Here is a 22,693-nt window from a genome sequence, read left to right as displayed (position 1 = left end):
CGTACTGTCACACATCATCCTCAGCATCTGGAACGTAGTAGGTCATCAGCAGTCGTTGGTCAGCTCTAGGCCTGCAGGCTTGCTGAGGCCCAGCTGAGATCAGTTCCCTGAGGGAACTGGCAAACAGCTGATCATCTGGTCTGCACTTGAATTCTTCATGATGCCCGAAGAGTTCAGTGGACACAGCACATGGAGAGGCTGGGAAAGAAGGGATTTTGAGGTCACCTGTGCTCTAGACAGTTGCATTTTCGGAAGGACAATACCTCTTCCTCCCCCCTGACTACTGATACCATTTTAGAATTGAGCATGGACAATTTCTGTGAGGATTCTGATTCAGCAGAGGAGATTCAGAAGACAGAGCAAAGACCATGCCAACCAATAACAGAGATGTAGCGTGGGCTCCGTGGCATGGTGTGCAGATCGGGGTTTCGGTTCCAACTCCCCTCTCTCCTTGTATGATCTCAAACAACCTACATGCGTTTCCCGGGCCTCCCTCTCTTATCCACCGCACTCATCTGCAGCCTTAGAATTAAGGGAGGGATGAGGCACGTAGCTCAGTAGGTAGAGTGCTTGCCTAGCATCCAGGAAGCTGGCTTCCATCCCCAGCACCACATAAACAGGGTGTGGCAGTGCACCTGGAATTCTAGTGCTCAGGAGATGGAGGCGGGAGAGTCAGGGGTTCAAGGTCAGCTTAGGCTACACATCAAATTCAAGGCCAACCTAGAATACAGGAGACCCTATCTAAAGAAACAAAAGAAGAAAGAAACAAGGTGTTTCATGGGAAAGAGCCCTTGCGATACCTTGTACAAGGTCGGGATATAGTAACTGGAGTTCTTTCTTCTTCTCTCACCCCAAGCAGACCCTACCGTGGAGAAATCTTGCTAGGCCCAGCCAGCCACCAGCTGGAAAGACTAAAAGATCTGAGTTCTTTCCCAGCTCTATCCCAGACTCACTATGTGTCTGAGGAGATGTGTCCCTGCTGTGGGCCTCAGTTTCCCGCTTTGTGCCATGAAGGAGGTGGGCCAACATCTTCCTGTTTAGAGTGAGTGATTACACCCTTCTAGGACCCCCTCTATGGGCTACAGGGCGTCCCAGAAGGCCAAGGATTTAGCCTTCCAGAGCTGCTTGATTTGGTGGGGAAAAATGCATATGGCTGAATTGTCCTCCTTTCTGGGTAGCACAGGGGGTTCAGGGCAAGTCTGACCCTGAGACAGTCCAAGACAGATGGGGAGAGAGGAAATGAAGGAGGCTCACAGTGAGTATCACAGCCAGACTGGGTGCCTTGAAGTCTGTCCCTGGGCTTCCTGAAGGTAGTGGACACTGCTGGGAGACCACAAGAACCCCAGGGAGGGGAGGAGGAGATCGCACTGAGGGTCTCCAAAAAGGCCCTGCTTTCGGGCCCCTGTACCTGGTACCCCTTTGTCTAGGACCCCCTTCCCCACCACCCCACCATCCCCTGGAAGCAAACCCCATGTACTCTTTTAGACTTCTCTTCCTGGGAAGTGTTCCTTTGCCCCCTCCTACTGGGTTTGAGTGCTTTCTTGGGCTTTTATCAGTTTTTATCAGCATAAGGCAAGTGCTTGCCATTACTTTTAAATAGTAATAATGATGATTACATTTTTTTTTCTGAGTGCTCACCCCAGGCCAGATGTGTGCTGAGCCCAGTATGTGGGTCATTTTATTCCATCTTTAAAACATCCCCTTGGAGGAGGCCCTGGAATCATTTCTGCATCACAAGTGGAGGCATGTAGAGACCCAGAACAGTTTAACCCATTGGTTAAAATGTTAACAGGGGATAGAGCCTGGGCCTGAATCCAGCCTGCCTGGCCCCAGGGCATGCTATAAAGCTGAGACTATATGTGTGTGTGTGTGTGTACATATATGCATACATTTTTGTTTATTGTATGCGTGTGTGCTTGCATGCATGTGTTCACGAGCACCACAGTGTACTTATGTGGTGTATGGAGGGCAGAGGGCAATTGAGGGAGTCAGTTTTCAAACTCATGCTGTCAGGCTTGGTGGGTACAAACGCTTTTACCCTCTGAGCCATCTCTCTGATTCTCTGGAAGAATCTTGTAAAGGCCCCAGTGGGACTCTTTGGCCTCAGATGATCACAGACCCCTCTAGAGGCAGAAGACTAGAAGTCAAAGCCAGAAGAACAGAGGCTGGAGGGCAGAGGGTAACAAAGAGCTAGGGCTGGGAGGGTACCTGCTGCATGGTCACTCCACACCTGTGTGACCCCAGGCAGCCTGTCTCCTGCCTCAGTTTGTCCCCCATGTAAATTGAGCATAAGGATTAATGGGCTTGCAGATACATGGCCGACATTGCAGGTGAGGAGCCTGTGTGGCTGGCTATGGAAAGTAACTGTGTCTTTTTAGAACCCACAATAGGCACAAGGTCACAAGGAGGCAGTGTGGGTCTGGGCCTAACACAGGGTGCTTCCAAATCCCTTTCCAAACACTTCTCAGCACCCTCGAGGTCCCTTATGGTCTCCTTCATCCTCTCTTTATACTTCCTCTTCGATTTAGGTTCCTCTCTAACCAAGGGTCCCCCCCACCCCCACCCACGCACACACACATCGGGCTCTCTCCCCAGCTACAACACTTTTTAAAAGCACCTTTTTCAGTTGGGACAGGTACTTGGCCGCCCACAGAGTTCTGCTAAAGTGAAGACAAGAAGCAGGGGGACACTTGGGATGAGGCATCTGGGAATAGCTAGGTCTGGGCGGTTCCCCAGGGTGTGGTTTGGAGACCCTTGGAAGGGCAGGTCTGACTGTGACCTCCTTCCTGTCTAAGGAACCCCAGGGATCCTCTGCATCTGCACTTTCCAAGGAGGATGGCCAGCCAGCCTTTCCCCTTCCTCTTCCCGTGCTTCCCTCACCCAAAGGTCCCAGCCCTGAATTTTCTCAGGCACGTAGTAGCTTGTGTTCATTCTTCTCCTTGTCTCCATCCTCTCCTCCTTGTCTCCAGCCCCATTGTTCCTCAGCCCGTCGGCTCTACCCCCTGGATAGCCTCTTGGACCCCCAACTCATCTTCCCGCACACCTGCAAGCCGGTGCTGCAGGCCTCTCTCCTCCAGGGTGTCCCCCATGCCTCGGTTCAGAGCCTCTTCCTTTCTCCCTGCCCTCTGGCAGTTCCAGCCCCCACCCCCATTGTCCTCCCCTAATCTCTCTCATTCTCCTCCACACCTCTCCTTTCCTGGGCTCCACAGAAGGCCTCTTCTTCCTCACTCACCTTCAGTCCTCCACCCCTGCCGTGATTCTCCGTCTCTCTTCAACCTACAGTGGGTTGAGGCTGGGCTGGGTGCAGGGTCCCCAGGCCTTGTGTGGGGGTTGGGGAACAAGGGGGACTGGGATGGGGGGCACTGACGGGGGGCGGGGCGGGCAGCTGACGCCCCTCCCGCTCTGCTTCAGCTCTGGCTGCCGCCACCAAGCCGCGCCTTTGATCCATGGCCTGAGGCCGCCTGACAGTGGAAAATGCGGGGAGACAAAACCACTCAGTCAAAGTGATTCCCAACAACTGTCTCCCCGAGATAAGGACTCGCTGGGCTCCGCAGCCTGCTTAATTCCCGCTGCCCGGCCTGGGATCCCCATGCAGCAGCTAGCTGACTGCTAACAGAAGCTGCTCTGAGAACCAGCCCTGGTCCTGGGACCCAGGATGGGATGCAATCCTAGGGGCCCACATCAGTGGGAGAGATCAGGACAAGGGACCATGCATCTGGTGATGTGACAGGCTAGGTCCCTTCTCTTGGCAATTCTGGGGAGTCCTCCTTGTTCCATCCTCACCAAGATGCTTGCATCCTCCCCTGGAATAAATAGTCTCTTCCCTAAGCAAAGGCTGACTTGGTCCTCAACTTTTCTATCCTCCACTTTTCCCAGCCCCTCTTGTTCCTGGGCTTACAGCATTAGCTCTGCACTCCCAACTTTCTGAGTGGTTCTTGTTCCTTCTATAGAGCAAGGCCTAGGGTGTCTTGTGGGCCAGCATCCCCAGCACAAAGCTTTACACATTAGCAGGGACCAGATAAACACTTAGTACTAGGGACAGAAAAAGGACAAGCCTGTATCCAAGAAACAGTAAGAAGCCAGCCCCGAGGCAGAAGCCCCCCGAAGAGGGAGACATGCCTGCAATAAAATCGGGGTGGTCCATGGGTCGTAGTCACCTCCACCAAAGGGCATACCTTCTTGGCAATGATAGACAGGTCTCTGGGAGGCTGGGCTAGGCTCTCTGTCCTTGGCAATAGGGTTAGTAGGGTCTAGAGGAGAAGCCTCCAGGAAGGACCTCTTCCCACACGGCAGTTAGAGCTTTTGTGTTTGCGTGATCACAGAAGTAGAGGTCGCAAGAGCTGAATTTAGCTTAGGGATTCTGAAAGCCTGGCCTGGAAGGGGGAAGTTCTGAGAATCAGTGAGCACCCATGGGTGTTGAGGTGGTTCAAGCAGAGCGGTTCTTTCACAGGGGGAGGGAAATAGGATCCGTGCCAGAGTTTTCCAGAGTTGGGCATCAAGAGGATCTGGAGGGTCTGTTAAAACTCAACTTCCAGGTTGGTCCACAGCTATGACAGGTCTGCAGTGGGCCTGGGGAACTAGGTTCTAAAGATGGGCGTCTGTCATCCGAGGCAGCTCTTTGGCAACATGACACCCCTGAACACTGAAATAACAAATGCTTGCCCCGGCAATCTTTCTCAGTATGGCTGGAGACCCTCAAAAGCCTCCCTGGCTTAAATACGCTTGGGTCTCTCATGCATCCCAACAGCATCAGCATGTCCAGGCCCTTTTCTTTATGACTCTGAAACAAAGAACGGTGGTACATGTGAGCAGTCCCATCACTTGGGAGGCAGAGGCAGGAGAATTGCCATGCGTCTCAGGCAAGCCTTGCTTGTACAGCAAGACCCTCCTTCAGCATGAGGACCAAAGTTCAGTCCCTAGCACCCACCTAAATAACTGGATGAAGTGGTGCACGCTTTAACCATAATGCTGGGAGACAGACACAGAAAGATGGATTCTGTGGGCTGTCTGGACAGCTGATCTACCCAGTACAGCAAGCCCAGGTTCAGTAAGAAAACTTGTCTCAGAACATACAGTGAAAAGTGATTAAAAGAAGACACTTGAGGGGGTTGGAAAGATGGATCAATGGCTAAGAGCACTGGTTGCTTTTCCAGAGGACTCAAGTTCGGTTCCCAGCAACCTTGTGGCAGCCCATAACAGTCTCTAACTCCAGGATCTGATGTCCTCTGGTCTCTATGGGCACTGCATGCATGCTCACACTTAAACACACCCATGCACATTAAGGAAAAAATAAATAAATATTTTCAAGAAGACGACGCTTGATATCCACTTATCTACTTTTGGTCTTCACATGTATATCCAAGCATCATGCAAATACACACCTGCACACATACAAATGCATGTACACACACACACACACACACACACACACACACACACACACACACACACATTACTCCCTCCAAGAAGCGAAAACAAAAGTGAGTCTTGGAAGGTCTGTTGGGAACTGCACTAATACTTTAATAACCAGACATCTCAGAGCTGGGAAACAATCCTAGAATAACCTATAGGAGACACCCCAGAACAGCCTCTGTCTTACCTGGGACCTAAAGAGGCTCTCCAAACCTTGGCAGCCGGACAGACTTAGGGTATTAAGCAACCGCCAAGGCCAGACAATATCTTGACAGAACCAAAATATCCAAAACAGACAGAAGCGGCTTTGTGGGTGAAACAACAATGGCCAAGGGGACAGGAGAGCCACCCTGCCCTCTTTCTGTCCCTCCATCCTACTGTGTCTTAGACCTCAGTGCTCCCCAGGCCCAGAGGACTGCCAAGCCAAGCCAAGCTGGCCGGAGGCCAAATGAATGAGACCCTCTCATCAGATCAGGGCTTTCTGACCAGAGGCGGTGAGGATTAAGGCCCCCATGAGGGCCCTGGCAAGTGTCTTATCATAAAGGGGACATGTCCAGGCTGAAATTGAGACGTGGTGCCCAGGGGCAGAAGTTCCTGATCCCCACCCAAGGGGCTCCCCTTCGCTCTCAGCCACAGACATGTCCTCCAATGCCTGAAACTCCCCAGCATAGTTCCCTGCCCCCTCCCCGACCACACCCCCCACCCCGGGAGCTCACCCCACTCCCATCCAACTTCATCCTGGGGTGAAGCAGCAGCTGCCACTGGGGTTCTGCTCTTGCTTTGAGCCACCGAGAAGCACGCCTGACACCGTTACTTTATATAGCGGTGGAATTCTCTTTGGACTTCACCCACTGGGCATGGAACTCAGTGCCCTGTAGGTGCCAGGCAAGTGTGCTACCACGGGACTACATCCCGAACCTTGTGGTTTTGTTTTTGTTTTGAGATACGCTTTTACCACGTAACATGGGGTGGCCCGGAACTTGCTATGTCGTCGTTCAGGCTGGCCTCAAAATGTCTGGGTTTACAGGTATGTGACTCTACACCCAGCTTGACAAAGCGCCGTTGTCCCTCATGGCTGCCGGTCTGATAGTAGCTGAGCACTGAGGATCTGTAGTTCCGCCTGCATGTTTTGCTGACTCAGATGTGATGTCCAAGGTCAGCATGTTAGAGCAATGTTAGACCCAAAAACCCAGCTCTGCTGTGGGGCAGATGCCTTCCCCTTCCCTCAAAGGGCCACCTCAGTAGGAGGGGTAGGCTTGTTGTCACCCTTGCTGCTTAGAGCTAGGCTGCTTTTTAGAGGATCCTCAGGGATAATGTGCCCAGAAGACGTGAGCTGTGCCCAGCAGTTCCAATTTCAAGTATACCACCCTGGGCAGCAGAGGGTGAAGAAACGAGGGCATGGGAGAGGGAGTCCCCAGACCCCAGGGGACTTCCAAGGGGAAGAGCCAAGGGAGTGAGAGAGCTCGAGAGTGCCATGAGGCCCATGAGAGCTGTGTGGACCATCAGCTGGACCAGGCTCAACCAGGAGGCAAATTTAGGGCAGGAAGTGGGCAAAGGGGAACAACAAAGAAAAAGTACATGTGTATAGATAGATGGGGGGGGGGGGGAGGAAGTGGGGAGGGAGGGAGAGAAGAGAGGACAGAAGACTAAGAGCAGAGGGACTAGGAGAGGCTGATAGGGTGACAGAGTGACAGGGACAGAGGCAGGGAGAGAAACAGAGAGCACAGGGGAGGGCGAGAGTGTGGCGACAAAGGCTGATGAAGGGTCAGAGCCCTCCTTCACGGAAGCAGAGGTCAGGAGCCCAGGAGGGAGGGCCAAGGGCGCAGAGGGCAGGTGTGGGGAGGGGTTGGAGAGCCCCATGAGGAGGCGACCCAGCATTACTCTGTAGCCAGAGGAGCACAAATTGGAATTCCAGCCCTACCAGCACCCAGCTGCATGGCCTTGGGCTGCCCTGCCCACCAGAGCATCAGCCACACAGGTCCATTTTGTTCCCCACCAGGGTGGCCTGCTAGAGCTAATGTCGTCAAGTCTCCCCACAGCACTGCACCGCCCCAAATCATGGAAGGCACCTTTTTCAGAGTTGCCAGACCTGAACCTCACTTGTCCTGGCCTCCCAGCATGGCAGTGCAAGTCCCCAAGCCTCCCGAGGCCGGGGTGAGAAGTCCCACTCTTTTGCCAAGTGTTTCCCTTTAGTTCCAGATGCCACCCTGACAGGTGCTTCCCATGATTAATGTCACCACCCCCTAGCCCTGGGACCTGCTCCTCTTCCCCAAGGCACAGCCAGCTGTGGGTGGGCAGCACAGAATCCTGCCTGGCCTTTTAGAATCTCCTCCTGGTCCCTCCCTTCCCTGGAGCCCGCAGTGAAAATGGGGTACAAAACATCTTGGACTCCCCTGAGTGATTCGGGAGGGAGGAATCTGACCTTCCATCGGTTCACACACAGAACCTTGAGTAACCTGTAGTCTCTGCATAGGAATAGCATTAGAGGGGATCCTGCCTAGCTGAAAGTACAGCCAAGACTTGGGGGGGTGGGGTGGGGGCGGGATCTTGGTCATCTTAGGAGGGACCACAGCTAGAGTGAAAACCGATTGTGTCAAACCAGAGAACAAGAATAGTGCTTACCCAGCTGTGCAGCGATCTCAAGCAGCCAACTTGACCTCTCTGTGCCTCCAACATTGTAGATACTCTGAGGAGTCTATGTGTACCTGGTCCGGGCCAGTAGTCAGAAGACAATAATTTCAATTATGTATGGCTGAATTTGGAAAGTGCAGTTAACTCCAAGATCATGGAGTGAGGGGGGGGGTATTAGTATGGCGTTCTAGTTTCTCCCCCACATCAGCCCTCCCCTTCCTGCATAGCCATACAAGCTGAGCATCCCTCTCCCCAGCCAGTGAGTCCCCCTATCTCTAGCCGCATCTCTTCTGCCCCAGGATGGGAACAGACAACATCTCAGCGAGTCCCCAGCCTCTTGTTTGTTTGCTATGGAGTCCTCCATGCCGTGAGGACTTTTTTGCTAATTTTGTAGCTGCCTTTATCAAACAGGGATTCACAGGCGCCTTAGCCTTGATAAGTGGATTAGTCTCTGCGCTAAACAAGGAGGTGTGGGGCGTGGGGGGCTGCACCACAGACGATGTTTGTTTCTGGAAGAATGGAGCCTGCGTTCTCTGCCCCGCGCAGGGCTTCCGAGGCGCTGGAAGGGCCATCTGCGTGCCTTGTCTCAGAGCTTGGAGCCGCAGCTTAGAACTTGCTGCAAAGCAAACAGGGAGCCGTGGGGAGGGGCTTGGACTCAGCGGGCAGGGAGGGGGACTCTGGATTCTTTCCAGGCACACGATCCACCTGGGCTCACCATGCTGAACGTGGGAGCACCTGCTTGCGCCACCATACTCCTGTGGCTGATCCCCTCCTTTCCTTCCCTGCAGCCGCCACTTTCTCTGGTTTCTCAGCCCTTCCAAGAATGCCTTTGTGACTTGGCTAAGGATGCAGGCTCAGCTTTTGCAGACTTCCCTAGTCCGACAGGCCCTGGAACTCTGGAAGCAAGAGTTTATATCTACTCTGAGACCCTAGAATGTTCCCGGGGCTTCCTTAGTGTTGGTGATCTCTGAGGAATGGTTATCTGGTACCATGGCGCATGCTCCATTTACCGCAGGTTATATATAGTTGAGTGTGCTTCTCCATGAGGCCACAAGCGTTACCTTTAAGATGCATGTGAGCCTTTCTTTGCTGTTGGAGCCATGAGACACAGCATCACGTCAAGTTGACCCTTGGTCTCCAGGGACATCCCACCATGGTTAGCTTAGCTTGTGACTTTATGATTAGTGGCTTGTGATACCCCTACCGGATGTTGAGACTGAGAGAGGGAGTGAAGATGACTGACCAAGACATGTCACAAATATAAACAGGGAATCAGGAGAAGACTCTGGGCCAGTCACAGGCTCTTTAGAGGTCAAGTCAGGAGGCAGCCAGAAAGGTGTGCTGGGAAGAGGTCAGTGTGAGTCCCTGCAGGAGCCAGGAGATGAAATATGATGCATAAAGGAAGAAGCTAAAAGGATGCTTGGCTCAACTAAACCCTGAAGGCTTGTTTAAAAAGTGGGGTGGGGGGACAGACCCCCAATGGTTCCCTTTTCCTTGGCCCTTCTTAGTGTAAGTGACTGGGGTGTTCAGATTTCTACTCTGGGCTGGCTGAGGGGCATGGTGAGCAGAGATGCTGAGAGAGAAGGAACAGTGTAGGAGCAGAGTGCCACAGGCCCTCAGCTGGTCCTTAGCCTCTCAGTCCCCCAAGCCGCCTCCAGCTGAGTGTGATTTTGCTATTTATTTACATGTAATTATTGCTATGAGGTGCAGATATTAACGCTGTCAAGAGCAATTTGCTCTGACATTTTTCACTCCCTCAGTGCCCCCGCCACTCTTGATGGGGCCCAGGGCTCTCCCGGCTCAGGCACTGCGCGCACGCTCGGTGGCCTGGCCCAGAACCACCCAGCCGGCAAGGAGCTGCGTCAGAGAGTTCACCGAGCTTTTCTGCAAGCCCATTAAGGTTTGAAATTGAATTTGGTCTGAGAGAGGGTGGGTGCTCCCCACCCTACCACCGTTCCATCAGCCAACCTGGCTCAGGGCCTCCCAACCCTGCCTTGCACAGACAAAACTGGTGGGCATGGGCCAAGGGCTCAAGGATGTCAGAAGGCAGCATAGAGGACAGTAAAGACCTTAAGGGCCATTGTCAGAGAGCCAGGATACACATGGCCTCGGCCTCACAGATACAGCCCAAGATGCACGTGGCCACTCACTCTCTGTCTCACCATCTGGCCAGCCAAAGAATGGGAGGGGATGGGGTAATAGGCAAGTTGTAAGGTCTACTTGGGGGGGGGGATGCGGAGGAGCTGGCCTGAGGTTCACCTTCCAAGCCCATTACAAAGCCTGGTATGGTGGTGAACACCTGTAATCTTAGTGTCAGGAGGTAGAGGCAGGAGGCCAGCTTAGCTGTAGGCCAGTGAGAGAGTCTGACTCAAAAAACATGGAAGATAGCCACAGATGAGGAATGTGTAAGATTGTCATTTAGCACATCTCCACAGCCATGTGCACCAGCGCGCATGTGTGCACACAGAGAGAAGAAAAAAAGAATACTAAGTGGCCCTGGGGACAGCTGGATCTACCCATGTCACTAGGAGAGATTCCTCTGTGGCCAGTTAGGTATCCTAGTCACTGTGGAGTAGGAACAGGAGCTGGCCTGGCCCCACAGTGACTCCCTCCAGTAGATGCTAGGAAAGGAATTGGCTTTTAGTTTCTGCCTTCTGGGTTCCAGGCCCAGCTCCCTCAGTGACTGAGCGTGTTGATCTGGGTAAAATCTTTGCTTTCTGGAGCCTCTTGTTCCTTGTCTTTAAAATGAAACCTTTGGGTTTGGGGTTTTTTTTGTTTTTTGGTTTTTTGGTTTTGTGTGTTTTTGTTTGTTTGTTTTTGTTTTTGTTTTTTTGAGACAGAGTCTCTCTGTGTTAGCCTTGGCTGTCTTAGATTTGCTTTGTAGACCAGGCTGGCCTCGAACTCACAGCGATCCACCTGCCTCTGCTCCCAAGTGCTGGGATTAAAGGCGTGCACCACCACACCCGGCTAAACCTTTGGCTTTTATTTTTTATTTATTTTTTGTTTTATTTTTGTTTGCTTGCTTTCTTTTTAAAAAGATTAACGTACACATGTAGGTGTGTGAGGTACCCTTGGAAGCCAGAAGAGGGCACCAGATCCCCTGTTTCTGAGCCACCTGACTTAGGTGCTGGAAACTGAACTAGAGTCCCCTCTTTAAGTGCAGCAAGTGCTCTTAACTGTGGAGCTACCCCTCCTACCCCTAAACAGCCATTTTCATTAGGGCCCACACATCACGGGGTCAAGGCTGTGGGTGGATGCTAGCTCATCCTCGATCTGGCCAGGGCTGTCCACAGAAGACTCTATGTAGCATCCCAGCAGCCTGCTTCTTTGGATCCAGTGGATGGAAAGGACAGCCCCATTGCAGACAATTTGAAGTGTGCATCTCTGAGCAGGTATCTTTCTGGTTGGCAGGAAAGAGCGGCTTTCTACACACAGTAGGTGGGAAGGAGTGGCTTCCTACACACAGTAGGTATATAGCAATGTGAGCCTGTCAGTTTCTGGGGCCAAATGGAAGAAAAAACTGAGACCCATAGGTCCTTTTAGTCTGCTATAGGGAACTGGGCCTCTGGGCAAGCAGAGGACCTGAGCCATCATGGCGGTGGGTCCCTAACACTCTGTGATGCGTGCCAGCTTGTCTGCCCAGATACTTAATGAGCCCTCACTGCCACCACTCAGTCCCTGCCACCGCCAATCTACGTTCTTCTCTCTGACAATTATGAAAGGGGCCCCCACAAACACAACAAGGGGAACTGAGCTCCCCCTCCCCTCCCCTCCCCCTCCCCCTCCTCCCCTCTACCTCCTCCTCCCCCTCAGCTTGGCCAATTAGGCCCCTGACACCTGGAGCCGCTGACAAACTGTTTCTGTCACTTGCTCTCTGTCTTTCATTAGGGCAGCGGAGGAGGGGGAGCGGGAGAGGGAGGGGAGAGAGATGGCATCTTTCATGCTTAGTAAGGCCGGCTACATTAATTACAAAACGGCCATTTGCCGCGTGAAACTCTGCTAATTAAATTTATGCAATCATTATCTTTAAATAGTCATATCTTTCCCAGCGATCGGCCGGTCCCTTCCTTCCCCAACCCCTCTGCCACTGCTCCGAGCAGTCACTCTAATCTCCTGGCTGTGTTTATCCAAGCTATCAGAGATGCTCTTCAATCTCATCCTCCTCCCCACCCCCACCCCCGCTCTGCCCGCCCCCACCCAACACGGACACCTCCAACCTCGGCCAGTCTAAGGATCTGCCCAGGGAAGGATGGTTAAAAAAAAAAATTCTGCCATGTTTCCAGATCCGTCCGGATGGTTGTAGATATCTGGAGGGTAGCACTTGGTCGAAGACATATCAGATGTGTATATGTTCTTGAGTTCCAGCAAGAGGTCATTGTGTCCGCACCTCCTGTCCTGCCTCCTCCGGCTGGGGAGGGGGTCTTTTGAAAATCTTCAGGATGGGGAGGGGCATAAGCATGCCGCTGGACCGCTCTTTTTGGTTTTCACTTACCCAAGCCTGGCACATGCCCAGTCTGGGCTGGAGAGAAAAGGATCTAGTCCTTGGTCCTTTCTTGAACTTGCTCATTCAGCGAATGTTTGTTGGACACCTACTGTGTGCCGGGCACCCAGTCTGTCCCACTCAACTCCTGCCCATCCAGGGCGGTTGTGTGTGGCCACGATAGAATGCAGTGTGTAAGTGTCGAGGAGGTGTTTGTGTGCATGGGGATCCGTGGCTGTGTGGTGAGTTGGTCGTGTGAAGGGCAGCACACAGGATCAGCAACAGCCTGAGACAGGGAAGATGTGGGACTGTAGGAAAGCCTGGGCCGCCTCTGTGAGCTGAGACTCCAGCCAATGAGGCCACAGCCTCTCCCTGCTTTCCCTAGGAGGGCCTTCCGAAATCTCACCCGTTTTTTTCTCCTGATGCTACTTCCCAGAGGTCCCTTTCTCGTTCTTCTTCACTCCAAGGGAACTTGTCTGCAGGTAGGCCCAACACACACACACACACACACACACACACACACACACACACACACCAAACTCACTGTATGAGTACATCAATATATCCATGAACACACAAAGTGTTATATGCACAAATATACAGACACAGAAAGATAGTCCTAGGAATGTATAACACTCCCCTGTACACACACAATCTTAATATGATAGACCTTTGTTCACACACATGCACACTCAGTGTTCATGCATGCACACAGTCATAAACACACACCCAGTATATGCACATGTACATGCACATATAGCCCTCACACACACGGCTTTCACATCCATGTCTGTGTGCAGACAAAATTCTCTATATGATAACCCATGGGTAGACATATACATACAGTAATCATGCATATACACGTCTAGCAGCCATGTATGCATACATGGGCTCAGTACTCCCATGCACGCGTGTGATACATATACGTGGAATACACACATACACTGAGTTCTTGAGCTGTCTGGTAAAATATATCTCAGCACAGAGACAGACCAGAGCATAGTGCTGAGAGTCAGGGCTCAAGGTCTGTCTCCCTGCCCCGTAGGTGATTACAGGCAAGGGCCTGAGCCTCAGTTTCCTCATCTGTAGAGTAGGGTAACTGCTTGATAGAGTAGGAGTACCTGGCTTGACAGGGACAGGTTCAGGGGAACTGGGGGGGGGGTCTGCTGTGCTTCAGTAAATGAAGAAGGACGTCACTGGAGGGATGCTAGAGGGATGCAGGCACGGGGGTTGCCATGTGACGTGGGGGATGGGGTGCAGCCCATCCACAGCAGTGGCTGCTGAAGGGCGGGGCAGAGGAGACCTGGAAGAAATCTTGTTTGGAAGTTCCGAGTCAGCACCCCGAAGCCCATTACTGCTGTCCACAGGGGGGCAGGAGGGGGGTGTAGCGTAGATCCTCTTAGTGGAGAATTGAGAGGCAGGCAGTGGAGAGGGAAGCGGTGGTAGCTGGCTGCCTGGGTGGGGGATTTCTTGCTTGCACTAATCCTAGCTGGGGAGAGGCTGGGGGCCAGCGGGGAGGGGTGAGCGACTCTCTCTCTCTCTCTCTCTCTCTCTCTCTCTCTCTCTCTCTCTCTCTCTCTCTCTCTGTGTGTGTGTGTGTGTGTGTGTGTGTGTGTGTGTGTGTGTGTGTGTGTTGGTATTGGAAGAAGGTGATATAGATTCAAAGGTCTGTACAGGGGAGCTGGAGAGTGCACAGGTAAAGAAACTGCGTGTGTGTGTGTGTGTGTGTGTGTGTGTGTGTGTGTGTGTGTGTGGTGTTATGTGAACCCCATGTCTTTGCCCAAGAGTCTGTGGCTGTTTGCGGGGGGAGCTACGTATATAGCAACTGAAATGATGACTTGTAGGCGGTTGGTACCCATCAAAGTCACCTGGAGATATTAAGAATATCCCCAGTACCCAAACAGTTGACACCAGTAGACAGCCAAGCAGAAAGAATGGAGACGGACCTCAATTCTGTTCCTATTCCCTGCTCAGTCTACCCTGAGGGAGTGCACCGGGACCCGGGGCTACCCTAGCTAAGCCAGGCTGAGGATAGTCCCATTTTGGACAGATAGACATTTTTTTTTTGCACAGGTCCAACAAACCCTGCCTTCCATCCCTTGCAGTAGAACAGGCTGTCGCCCATATATCCGTGCTCTGGCTGGCCACTTTCAGATGTCATGGTCATGTGTTGGGGAGGTGGGAAGCCAAGAAGGATGGAGGAGCTGGACCGGAGGCTGGAGGAACTGTATTTTCTGTGCCACATCAGAGTCCTTTATGACAAAACTCAGTTTGAGGATGGGAGTAGGGGGTGGGGGTGGCAGCAAGTCCCTTACCAAAATGTGCATGCAGAGGTAAAGGGTGTCCTTGATAGCGAAAGAGGTCTTTTTTTTTTTTTTTGGTTTTTCAAGACAAGGTTTCTCTGTGTAGCCTTAGCTGTCCTAGACTCACTTTGTAGACCAGGCTGACCTTGAACTCACAGCGATCTGCCTGCCTCTGCCTCCCGAATGCTAAGATTAAAGGTGTGTGCCACTACACCCAGCTGCAAAGGAGGTCTTAAGGTCTGTCTCTGGGCCTCAGAGAGGGTTGTCGGGTGTGGCTACATGTGACTATACCAGAGCGTGAATCTTCAAGCAGCCCAAGACTAGCAGACCTCATAGACTTGCCCCAAGACCTCCCAGGTGACCTCCTCTCTCATGATGAACACCATCATGCCCGAGGGGCTGTGGCTTGCTCCCTTTTAGAGGATGCAACCAAATTCTAGATGCGACAGGCCTATCCCAGAGCACAGCCAGGCTTCTTCCAGAAGCTTGGACAGAGCTGAAAAGGACACACTCGCCCAGGAAGCTGGAGAAGGTTCCCTGTGCCTGCTCTTTTAGGTTCATTTTCATCTGGGGGAGGGTCAGAAAGGGGGGAGAAGGGGTCCCGGGTCCCTCCTCGCTCCTCCCTTTAACTCAGGCTTTAGCAGAAGACATCAGGGAGGGAAGACTGACTGATGGATCTTAGGCACATCCTCGGCATCTTCCTCCTCACCTTTAGCCCTCTAGACAGCTTCACCCTTACTCCCACCACAGCAATGAGAAGACCAAAGCCTGGTAGGTTCAAGAACTTGCAGCATTTGGAGGAGGAGCAGGTGTGAGGGGCAGGGTGGGGGCATAATAGGGTCATGATTCACGACTTGGTCTTAAGTACCTAAAGCAACTATTTCAAAAGCCAGGCTGGGTGAATGCCTGCTTGTAATCCCAGTGTGCATAGAGTTCCTGGGCAGCCTTGGACTACACATCTGGTAGGACAGTTGTGAGTTTGAGGCCAGACCAAGCCAGAGTCAGACACTATCTCAAAAGACTAAATAAATAAATAAATAAATAAATAAATAAATAGCCAGGCTTCCAGAGGACCCCCAGGTTTTCTGCCTCCAGCTAGTCTAGGGCCCTTGGGGCGGGGGGGGGCACAGAAGGTGTTGAATCTCTCAAGGCCTCTGAGAAGGAACAGTCCATCTCTAACCTGAAGCTGGCCACAGGCTTCTTTGACCTAATGGTAATACACCCCCTCCCCCATTACTTTCCCAATCCTGGGCCCCTCTCATCCCTCACTTCGCCACCCTGAGCCTACCACACAGCCCTGGTTTAGCTATGGCACCTCTAATTTTCAGTTTTGCTTCCCAAGCCACGCTGGGTTATCACAGGGTGCAGAGCTCCAAGCTCAGGCGCTTTGGTCCCAGGCCCTCAGGCCAGCTCAGGAACGGAGGGAATTAATTACACTCTACCATCCCCTTTTAAAGTAGGGGAGTGCGTCAGGGCGTCCACGGAGGAGGGGCTGCAGAGCAGAGGCTGTAGAAGGGGGGTGGGGAGACACGTACCCCTGAAAGCAGCAGGCCTCTCCCCAGGGGCAGAAAGGGGTGGGTGAGGCTGGCCCCTTATTGATTTAGCCAGGTTCAGGCTGGGACTGATTTGGGGTAAGAGGTGGGGGTGGAGTGCTGGGGAGATGGGGGGGGGGGTGCTGGTGAAGGGGAAGGGAGGAAGAGAGAGGAAGGTAAGGCTGTCAGTCAGGCTGACAGACAGCCCCGAGATTTGCCTTCAGATAAAACCTTACAGATGTGGAGGTCAGTATTGATTTTGAGTTAGTAACGGTACCTTACCAAGAAGTAATACATTAGTGAAAGCAAGGTCACCAGGAAAAAGCAAACCCCACCCGGGAGAGGCCTCGGCATTCCTGAGGGGGTGTACATTACCGCATCAGACTAGGACTTCCTCAAGTTCAAAAGTGTGCAGGCCCAGACCTCCGCTGGGCCCCACTGTGGGCAAGATGCTTCCTGCCTCTGTGGCACACAGGGACTTCCTGCAGAGGTCCGCAGGGTTCTGTACCATCAGTGGTGGGAAGACCCCGGGGGAGCACCACCCACAGGGAGCACCACCCACAGGGAGCATCACCCGAGAGGCCTAAGACCCAGGCATAGACCCTGGAGTGGCTGCTGACCAACTGTGTCAAATCCAATGGGCCTTTCATTCCTAGGTGCCTCAGTTTCCCCACTTAACAGATTAGGGGTAGAAACCCCATTTGCTTGAGGATCTCCTGCAGTGACCTGATACACAGCCCTGCCTGAGGTCTCTCCTCCTTGGTGGCTGCCTGGCTCTCTTAGGTTATGCCCTGTCTGTTTCCTGCAGATGAAATGGAAACTGCTTGATCCACAGGCCTCCAGGGACTTGGAGGCACCATTCACACCTATCCCAGATGTGGATTTGATTTGATGTTCCAGGCCAAATCCCATTGTGCAAATCCCATTATGGGAAAAAGCTCCCTGGCCCGAGCTGTCTGTTAACTGGCAGAGTCCAAGGCCTTCGGAGACACCAGGCACAACATGAGCTCCTTCTAACAAAGGGGTGCAGGAGGCCTCACAGCTCCCAGGTCTCCTTACTGTGTAGCCCTGGCTGGCCTGGAACTCACTCTGTAGGCCAGGCTGGCCTTGAACTCGCAGAGTTCCCAAGTGCTGAGATTGAGAGCACTCAGAATCATGCTCAGCTTAATTGGTTTTGGTTGGTTGGTTGGTTTTTTTTTTTGAGTCGGGGTTTCTCTGTCCTAGAGCTCACTCTGTAGACCAGGCTGGCCTCCAACTCAGAGATCCAACTGCCTCTGCCTCCCAAATGCTGGGATTAAAGGGGTGCCCCACCACCATCCAGCTTTAAAATATTTTAAAAGAAGAATTCATTACTTTCCACTTTTCTGTGTGTATAAATTCCTACATGAGGCTATGTCCAACAAATGCATGCAGGTACCCGAGAAGACCAGAAGAGGACGTTGATTCTCCTGGCACTATAGTTATGGGAGATCGTGAGGGGCCTGATGTGGGTGCTGGGAACCAAATTTAAGTCCTGTACAAGAGCCGTTGGCCCCGCCTCCCTCAGTGTTGATCTCCTGGCTGTTTCTTAAGCCTGCTAGGTCTGTTCCCACCCCAAGGCCTTTACACTTACAGAATGCCCTCTGCTGAGCACATCTTGCCATCGCTGGTCCTTTTGGATGTGATGGACACTTTGAACAGGTCTTCCCTGAACCTACCCCCATCCCGACCCTACTCCCCTTCCCTGTGGCCTCGTGCCCCCATAGTGGTCTCCACCAGTAGAAACTATGATTTTTATCTGTTTATTTGTTGCCAGCTTTCTTCACTAGACTGACAGCTCCGAGAGGACGTCAGGTCTATTCTTCGGTATGTCCTAGGGTCAGGTGCATAACAGATGCCCAGTAAGTCTTATTAGAGCCCTCAGCAGACCCTTCTGTGCTCACTGTAGGTAGCAGACACAAAGCAGAGCAAATGAGAGCACATGCTTTGTGCCCATAGCAGCATTCTACGACGCCATTTGCTGGGTAGTAAGAGAGCACACGAACATTGTCTGCTTCCAGGAATATAATATTGCCAAGGCCACAAAGCGAGCCGAGGAACTGGACCAGCAGAGAAAGCTTGGACCACAAGAAGCCCTTGCTGGGGCCCTTGATAGGTCTTGAGTGATGCAGTCAGGTCTGGCTGCCATCCTGTGTGGGTGTCTGTCATAGAGAATGTGTGCCTATGGGGCCTCTGGAGTGCCACCTCTTCTCCCTCCCTACCCTTCCCCTTTGTCCCCTCCCACCATCTTTTCTGAGCTGGCCATCTTGGTAAATGGCAATACGAGAGAACCAAGTTGGGCCCCATCCGCTTCCAGGAATCTCTCACCACCCTAATGCAGGCTCTGTCTGTGGCAAACGGGATGAGCATCAGCGTCATCCTTTAGGTGAAAAAAATGGGATCTTGATCAGAAATCAAGCACAGTTGGGGACAGAGTGGAGTCTCCCCAGATCCACATCAGTTTTAGGGTTCACCCTGGAGTCCCTGTCCTGCACCCCAGGCTTGGGGATCTCCACCTTGAAGACCAGAAAGCCACAGACCCAGTTCAGTGCTTGGCTGTGTTCACATCCCCAAAGCCCAGCGCCCTGCTGTTGATCCTGCCCTGACAGAGACGCCAGAAGCAGGCCAAGTCTGTGAGCTAGGCAGACAGCAGTGTTCCAGGTGCACCCCATCCAGCCTCATACCTCCCCTTCACACCTCCCCAAAGACATACAATGTCTTTGCCATCTTGGAGGGGCCACTGGGTTCTACCAGCCTAAAATATCCCACCATCAGAGCCTGTGGATGGTCCATCATGCCCTGCCCCTTGGCTCTGGTTATGGCCATGTGCTCAGTCCACAAAGTCTAGTCTACCCCTCTTCTACTGGCTCCCCAAGAAGCAGACAACTGCTTGACCCTGGGGTAAGACTCCTCCAAAGGGTTTGGATGGGTCAATTTGATCCTTGAGAATCTGTGGCTGATGATCTGGGCCACAAACCCGGCCCTAGCCTGCTGGCTCCCTGACCAGCTAGCTGCGAGGTCTGGTGGAGGCATAGCTCTGTGGTCTCATTGTTCTTATCTGGGAAATGGGCTCTTAGCTCTGCCCCACACATCCCCATAATGCTCTGGATTGGTGATGTCATGTATGTAAAGAGCTAAGAAGATGCTTGAAGGGAGGGCCAACTGCGGAGGCTTGTGAGAGCAGGGTCCTGTTTACCCAGCTCTTGGCCAGGCTCAAGGAAGACCATGTCCCAGGCAGAGCTCCCCTCACCCTCCCACCCACCCTCTGACTCAGCCACCCTCACAGTCCCTGTGCCCGGGACTTCAGAGGCCATGGGATTTCCGGGCTATCCACACCCCCTCAGTCACACAGCTGTCAAGTATGAGAGCCCAGGGTTTGTTTGACGTGCTTGTGTGTCCGCCCTTGACCTGTTCTTCTGCCTCAGAGCTCATGCAGACAAGCCACTGGAGAGACAGACGTCATAAAAAGAGTCTGGCTTCACCTTGTCCTGTGCTGGCAGCTAGTCTTATCCCTGGAGACAGGGAAAGAGGTCACAGCAGAGTCACAGGGTCAGCAGGAGTAGCCATATGTTCTGCCCAGAGCTGGGCAAATGAGTTCAGCTCTGCTCACCTGGCCCAGAGCCTCTTCCCTATAGGGTGGCATTCCTCAGGAGCCTGGGTCCTGCATGGCTCTGCTTAACCTTCGCATCTGACCCCTCTGGGTCACTCTGCTGTCTCACTCTATAGGGGTCATCTGCCTCCACCATCTATCCCTACCGCCCTTAGAGAGCTCTGTGGCAGGCCTCACCTTCTCCAAAGCTTCTTTGGACCTCTGGCAGTCTGGATGCACTCCATGGCCCCCACAGCCAAAAGCTATGAAACGCTTCAGTGCTCTGTGCTTCGAAGGCCTTTGTTCGTTGCCCAGGCCATTTCCCTCCATTCTCCCACAGGACTCTGCTCTGAAGTTCCATGGCCGTCAGCCTGGGGCATGGGGCTAGACTTGTCACCAGTACTTATCGAGTGACTAAGTGATCACCCCAGTGGTCCAACAACCATTCTTCAGGCTGAGTTCCTAGAGATCAGTCTGGGGGGCCCTACTGCTGGGCCAGGCCAAGCAGGGTCATGGGTGAAGGCCAGAGACGGCAGGAGCTGGCAGAGTCACGGAAGGTTCTCGGGGCACTGTTAAAACCGTGGGCCTTGGGCTGGCAAGGTGGCTCAGTGGGGAAAGGCTCTTGCCGCCTAGCCTGAGGACCTGAGTTCGATCCCCAGTACCCATGTGGTGGGGGGAGAGAACTGCATGAGTTGCCTCCTGATTGCCACATGCATGCCATGTGTCCACACACACATACACAAAAATAGGTAAATATTAAAAACGCGGGCTTTGTATTTTGGCATAATAATAGAAGCGGGAGTTCAAAGTCCGGAGAGGTCAAGAATGGTGCACAGTCTTAGCACAACAAATTCGTGGGGGAGTGGGGGTGGGGTGGGGGTGGGGGTCGTGAAACCAGGAAGTCCAGCCTTGCCTCTGTGTGTGTGTGTGTGAAAGTGGGACATCCCAGTCGGACTGGGGGAGGCACAGTCAGCTAGGTAGTGGAGGAAAGCTCTCTGGTTGTAGAACACTTGGGAATGCGTTAGTTCATACATGAACTTACCCCTTTAGCTGACAGACTTGGGGTGCCCATTATCTAGTGAGTGCATTTGTTCACGCATGCACGCATTCATTCGTTCATTTAGTCATCTCTTTAGCTGATAGCCCCATCCTTTAAGCTGATAGTTCCATGGTATCTTTTATCTAGTAGTAAATTTATCTCTCATGCATGTGTGCAATCACTCAGTCAGTCAGTCAGCAAAGCATCCAGCTGATAGCCCAGAGTGCCCCTTAGCTAGTTAATGCCCGTTCACACTCATTCATCCAACTGATAGATCCAGAACCTTCCGTAATTAGTGCATTGGCTAATTCATATATGTATATGCCCATTTATTTCATTCATTCAGCTGATAGGTTCAGGATGACCTTTGTGAAGTTAGCTCGTTTACTCATGCATTCTTCCGTTGGTCCATTTCACTCACTCACTCATTCATTCATTCATCCTGATGATAAGTTCAGGGTGCCTCTTACCTAGTTAGTGTACTCATTCATCCATTCAGCTGATGGGTCTAGGGTCCCTTTATCCAGGTACTAAGTCAGTCATCCAGCCCGCTGATAGGTCCAGCACGTCCCTTGTGTGGTTAGGTCTTTCATTCATGCATTTATCCATTGGTTTATTCATTCAGCTGATAGGTTTAGGGCACCTTTTGTCCCTCATGCATGGGCCCGTCCAATCATTTGTTCACCCATTCAGCCAGTAGGCCCATAGTGCCCCTTATCCACTTAGTGAATTTACCCATGCGTGCATTCATTCCTTCAGCAGGAAGCATAGGGGAACCCCTCAAACAAGGTCATAAGGGACAGATAAGGGACAAAGGGCCTGCCCTGACCCTGGAGCTCTTGGTGGGGAACAGCCCTTTGGGCTCACCCTTGGCCAGGTGAAACACTAGAGGCCAGCAGCCATTTCCTGCACAAGGCTGTGACATTGCCGAGGTCCGCCCTGGGCCTGCAGTCCCGGTGGTCTCGGCGTGCTGGTGCCCTGGGGGTCCAGCCTCTGGCACTGCCTGTCTCTCCTCCAGGTGATGAGCATCCTCAGCAGCCCGAGTGCCGTGCCTCCACAGCCCCAGGCCGACTTCTCCATCTCCCCGCTGCACGGAGGCCTGGACTCAGCTTCTTCCATCTCAGCCAGCTGCAGCCAGCGGGCCGACTCCATCAAGCCAGGAGACAGCTTGCCCACCTCCCAGTCTTACTGCCCACCCACCTACAGCACCACCGGCTACAGTGTGGATCCTGTGGCTGGCTACCAGTACAGCCAGTATGGCCAAAGTGAGTGTCTCCTTCTCTGCCCATCTCCAAGGGCCTGGCATATTCCTGGGTAAAGTGGTGGCCAGGGTGGAGGGTGTCTCTTTCTTCACAAAGATTTTAAGTTGTGTTATTATTTTACGGGTATGGATGTTTACCCTGCCGGTATGTCTGTGCACCGTGTGCAGGCAGTGTCTGCAGAGGTCAGAGGAGGGCATCAGATCCCCTGGAACCGGAGTTGCAGCTGGTTATGAGCCATTCTGTGGGTGCTGAGAACTGAACCTGGGTCCTCAGCAAGAGCTGCCATTGCCCTTAACCACTGAGCCATCTCTTCAGTCCTCTTCTAAAATTCAAAAGTGTGTGTGCGCGTGCGTGCACATGTATGTACGCGCGTGCGTGCGTGCGTGTGTGTGTGTGTGTGTGTGTGTGTGTGTGTGTGTGAGATGTA

The 22,693-nt window shown here is 52.7% G+C and overlaps 1 protein-coding gene across 3 annotated transcripts in view; it reads left to right on the top strand.

Annotated features, from left to right (window-relative positions):
• Positions 1–22,693, top strand: part of PAX7 (paired box 7) — a 97,847-nt gene that overhangs the window by 63,954 nt on the left and 11,200 nt on the right. For all 3 annotated transcript variants that reach the window (XM_084787965.1, XM_084787964.1, XM_084787963.1), the window contains exon 8: positions 22,023–22,269. In XM_084787965.1, coding sequence (XP_084644091.1) covers positions 22,023–22,269 — 247 coding nt within the window. The remainder of the gene's footprint in view (positions 1–22,022; positions 22,270–22,693) is intronic.

The sequence above is a fragment of the Acomys minous genome, assembly GCF_964271855.1.
Source record: "Acomys minous genome assembly, chromosome: 6".
In the NCBI taxonomy this organism is placed as follows: domain Eukaryota; kingdom Metazoa; phylum Chordata; class Mammalia; order Rodentia; family Muridae; genus Acomys; species Acomys minous.
The sequence above is the reverse complement of the archived record's forward strand: the minus strand, read 5'-3'. Positions and strand labels throughout refer to the sequence as shown.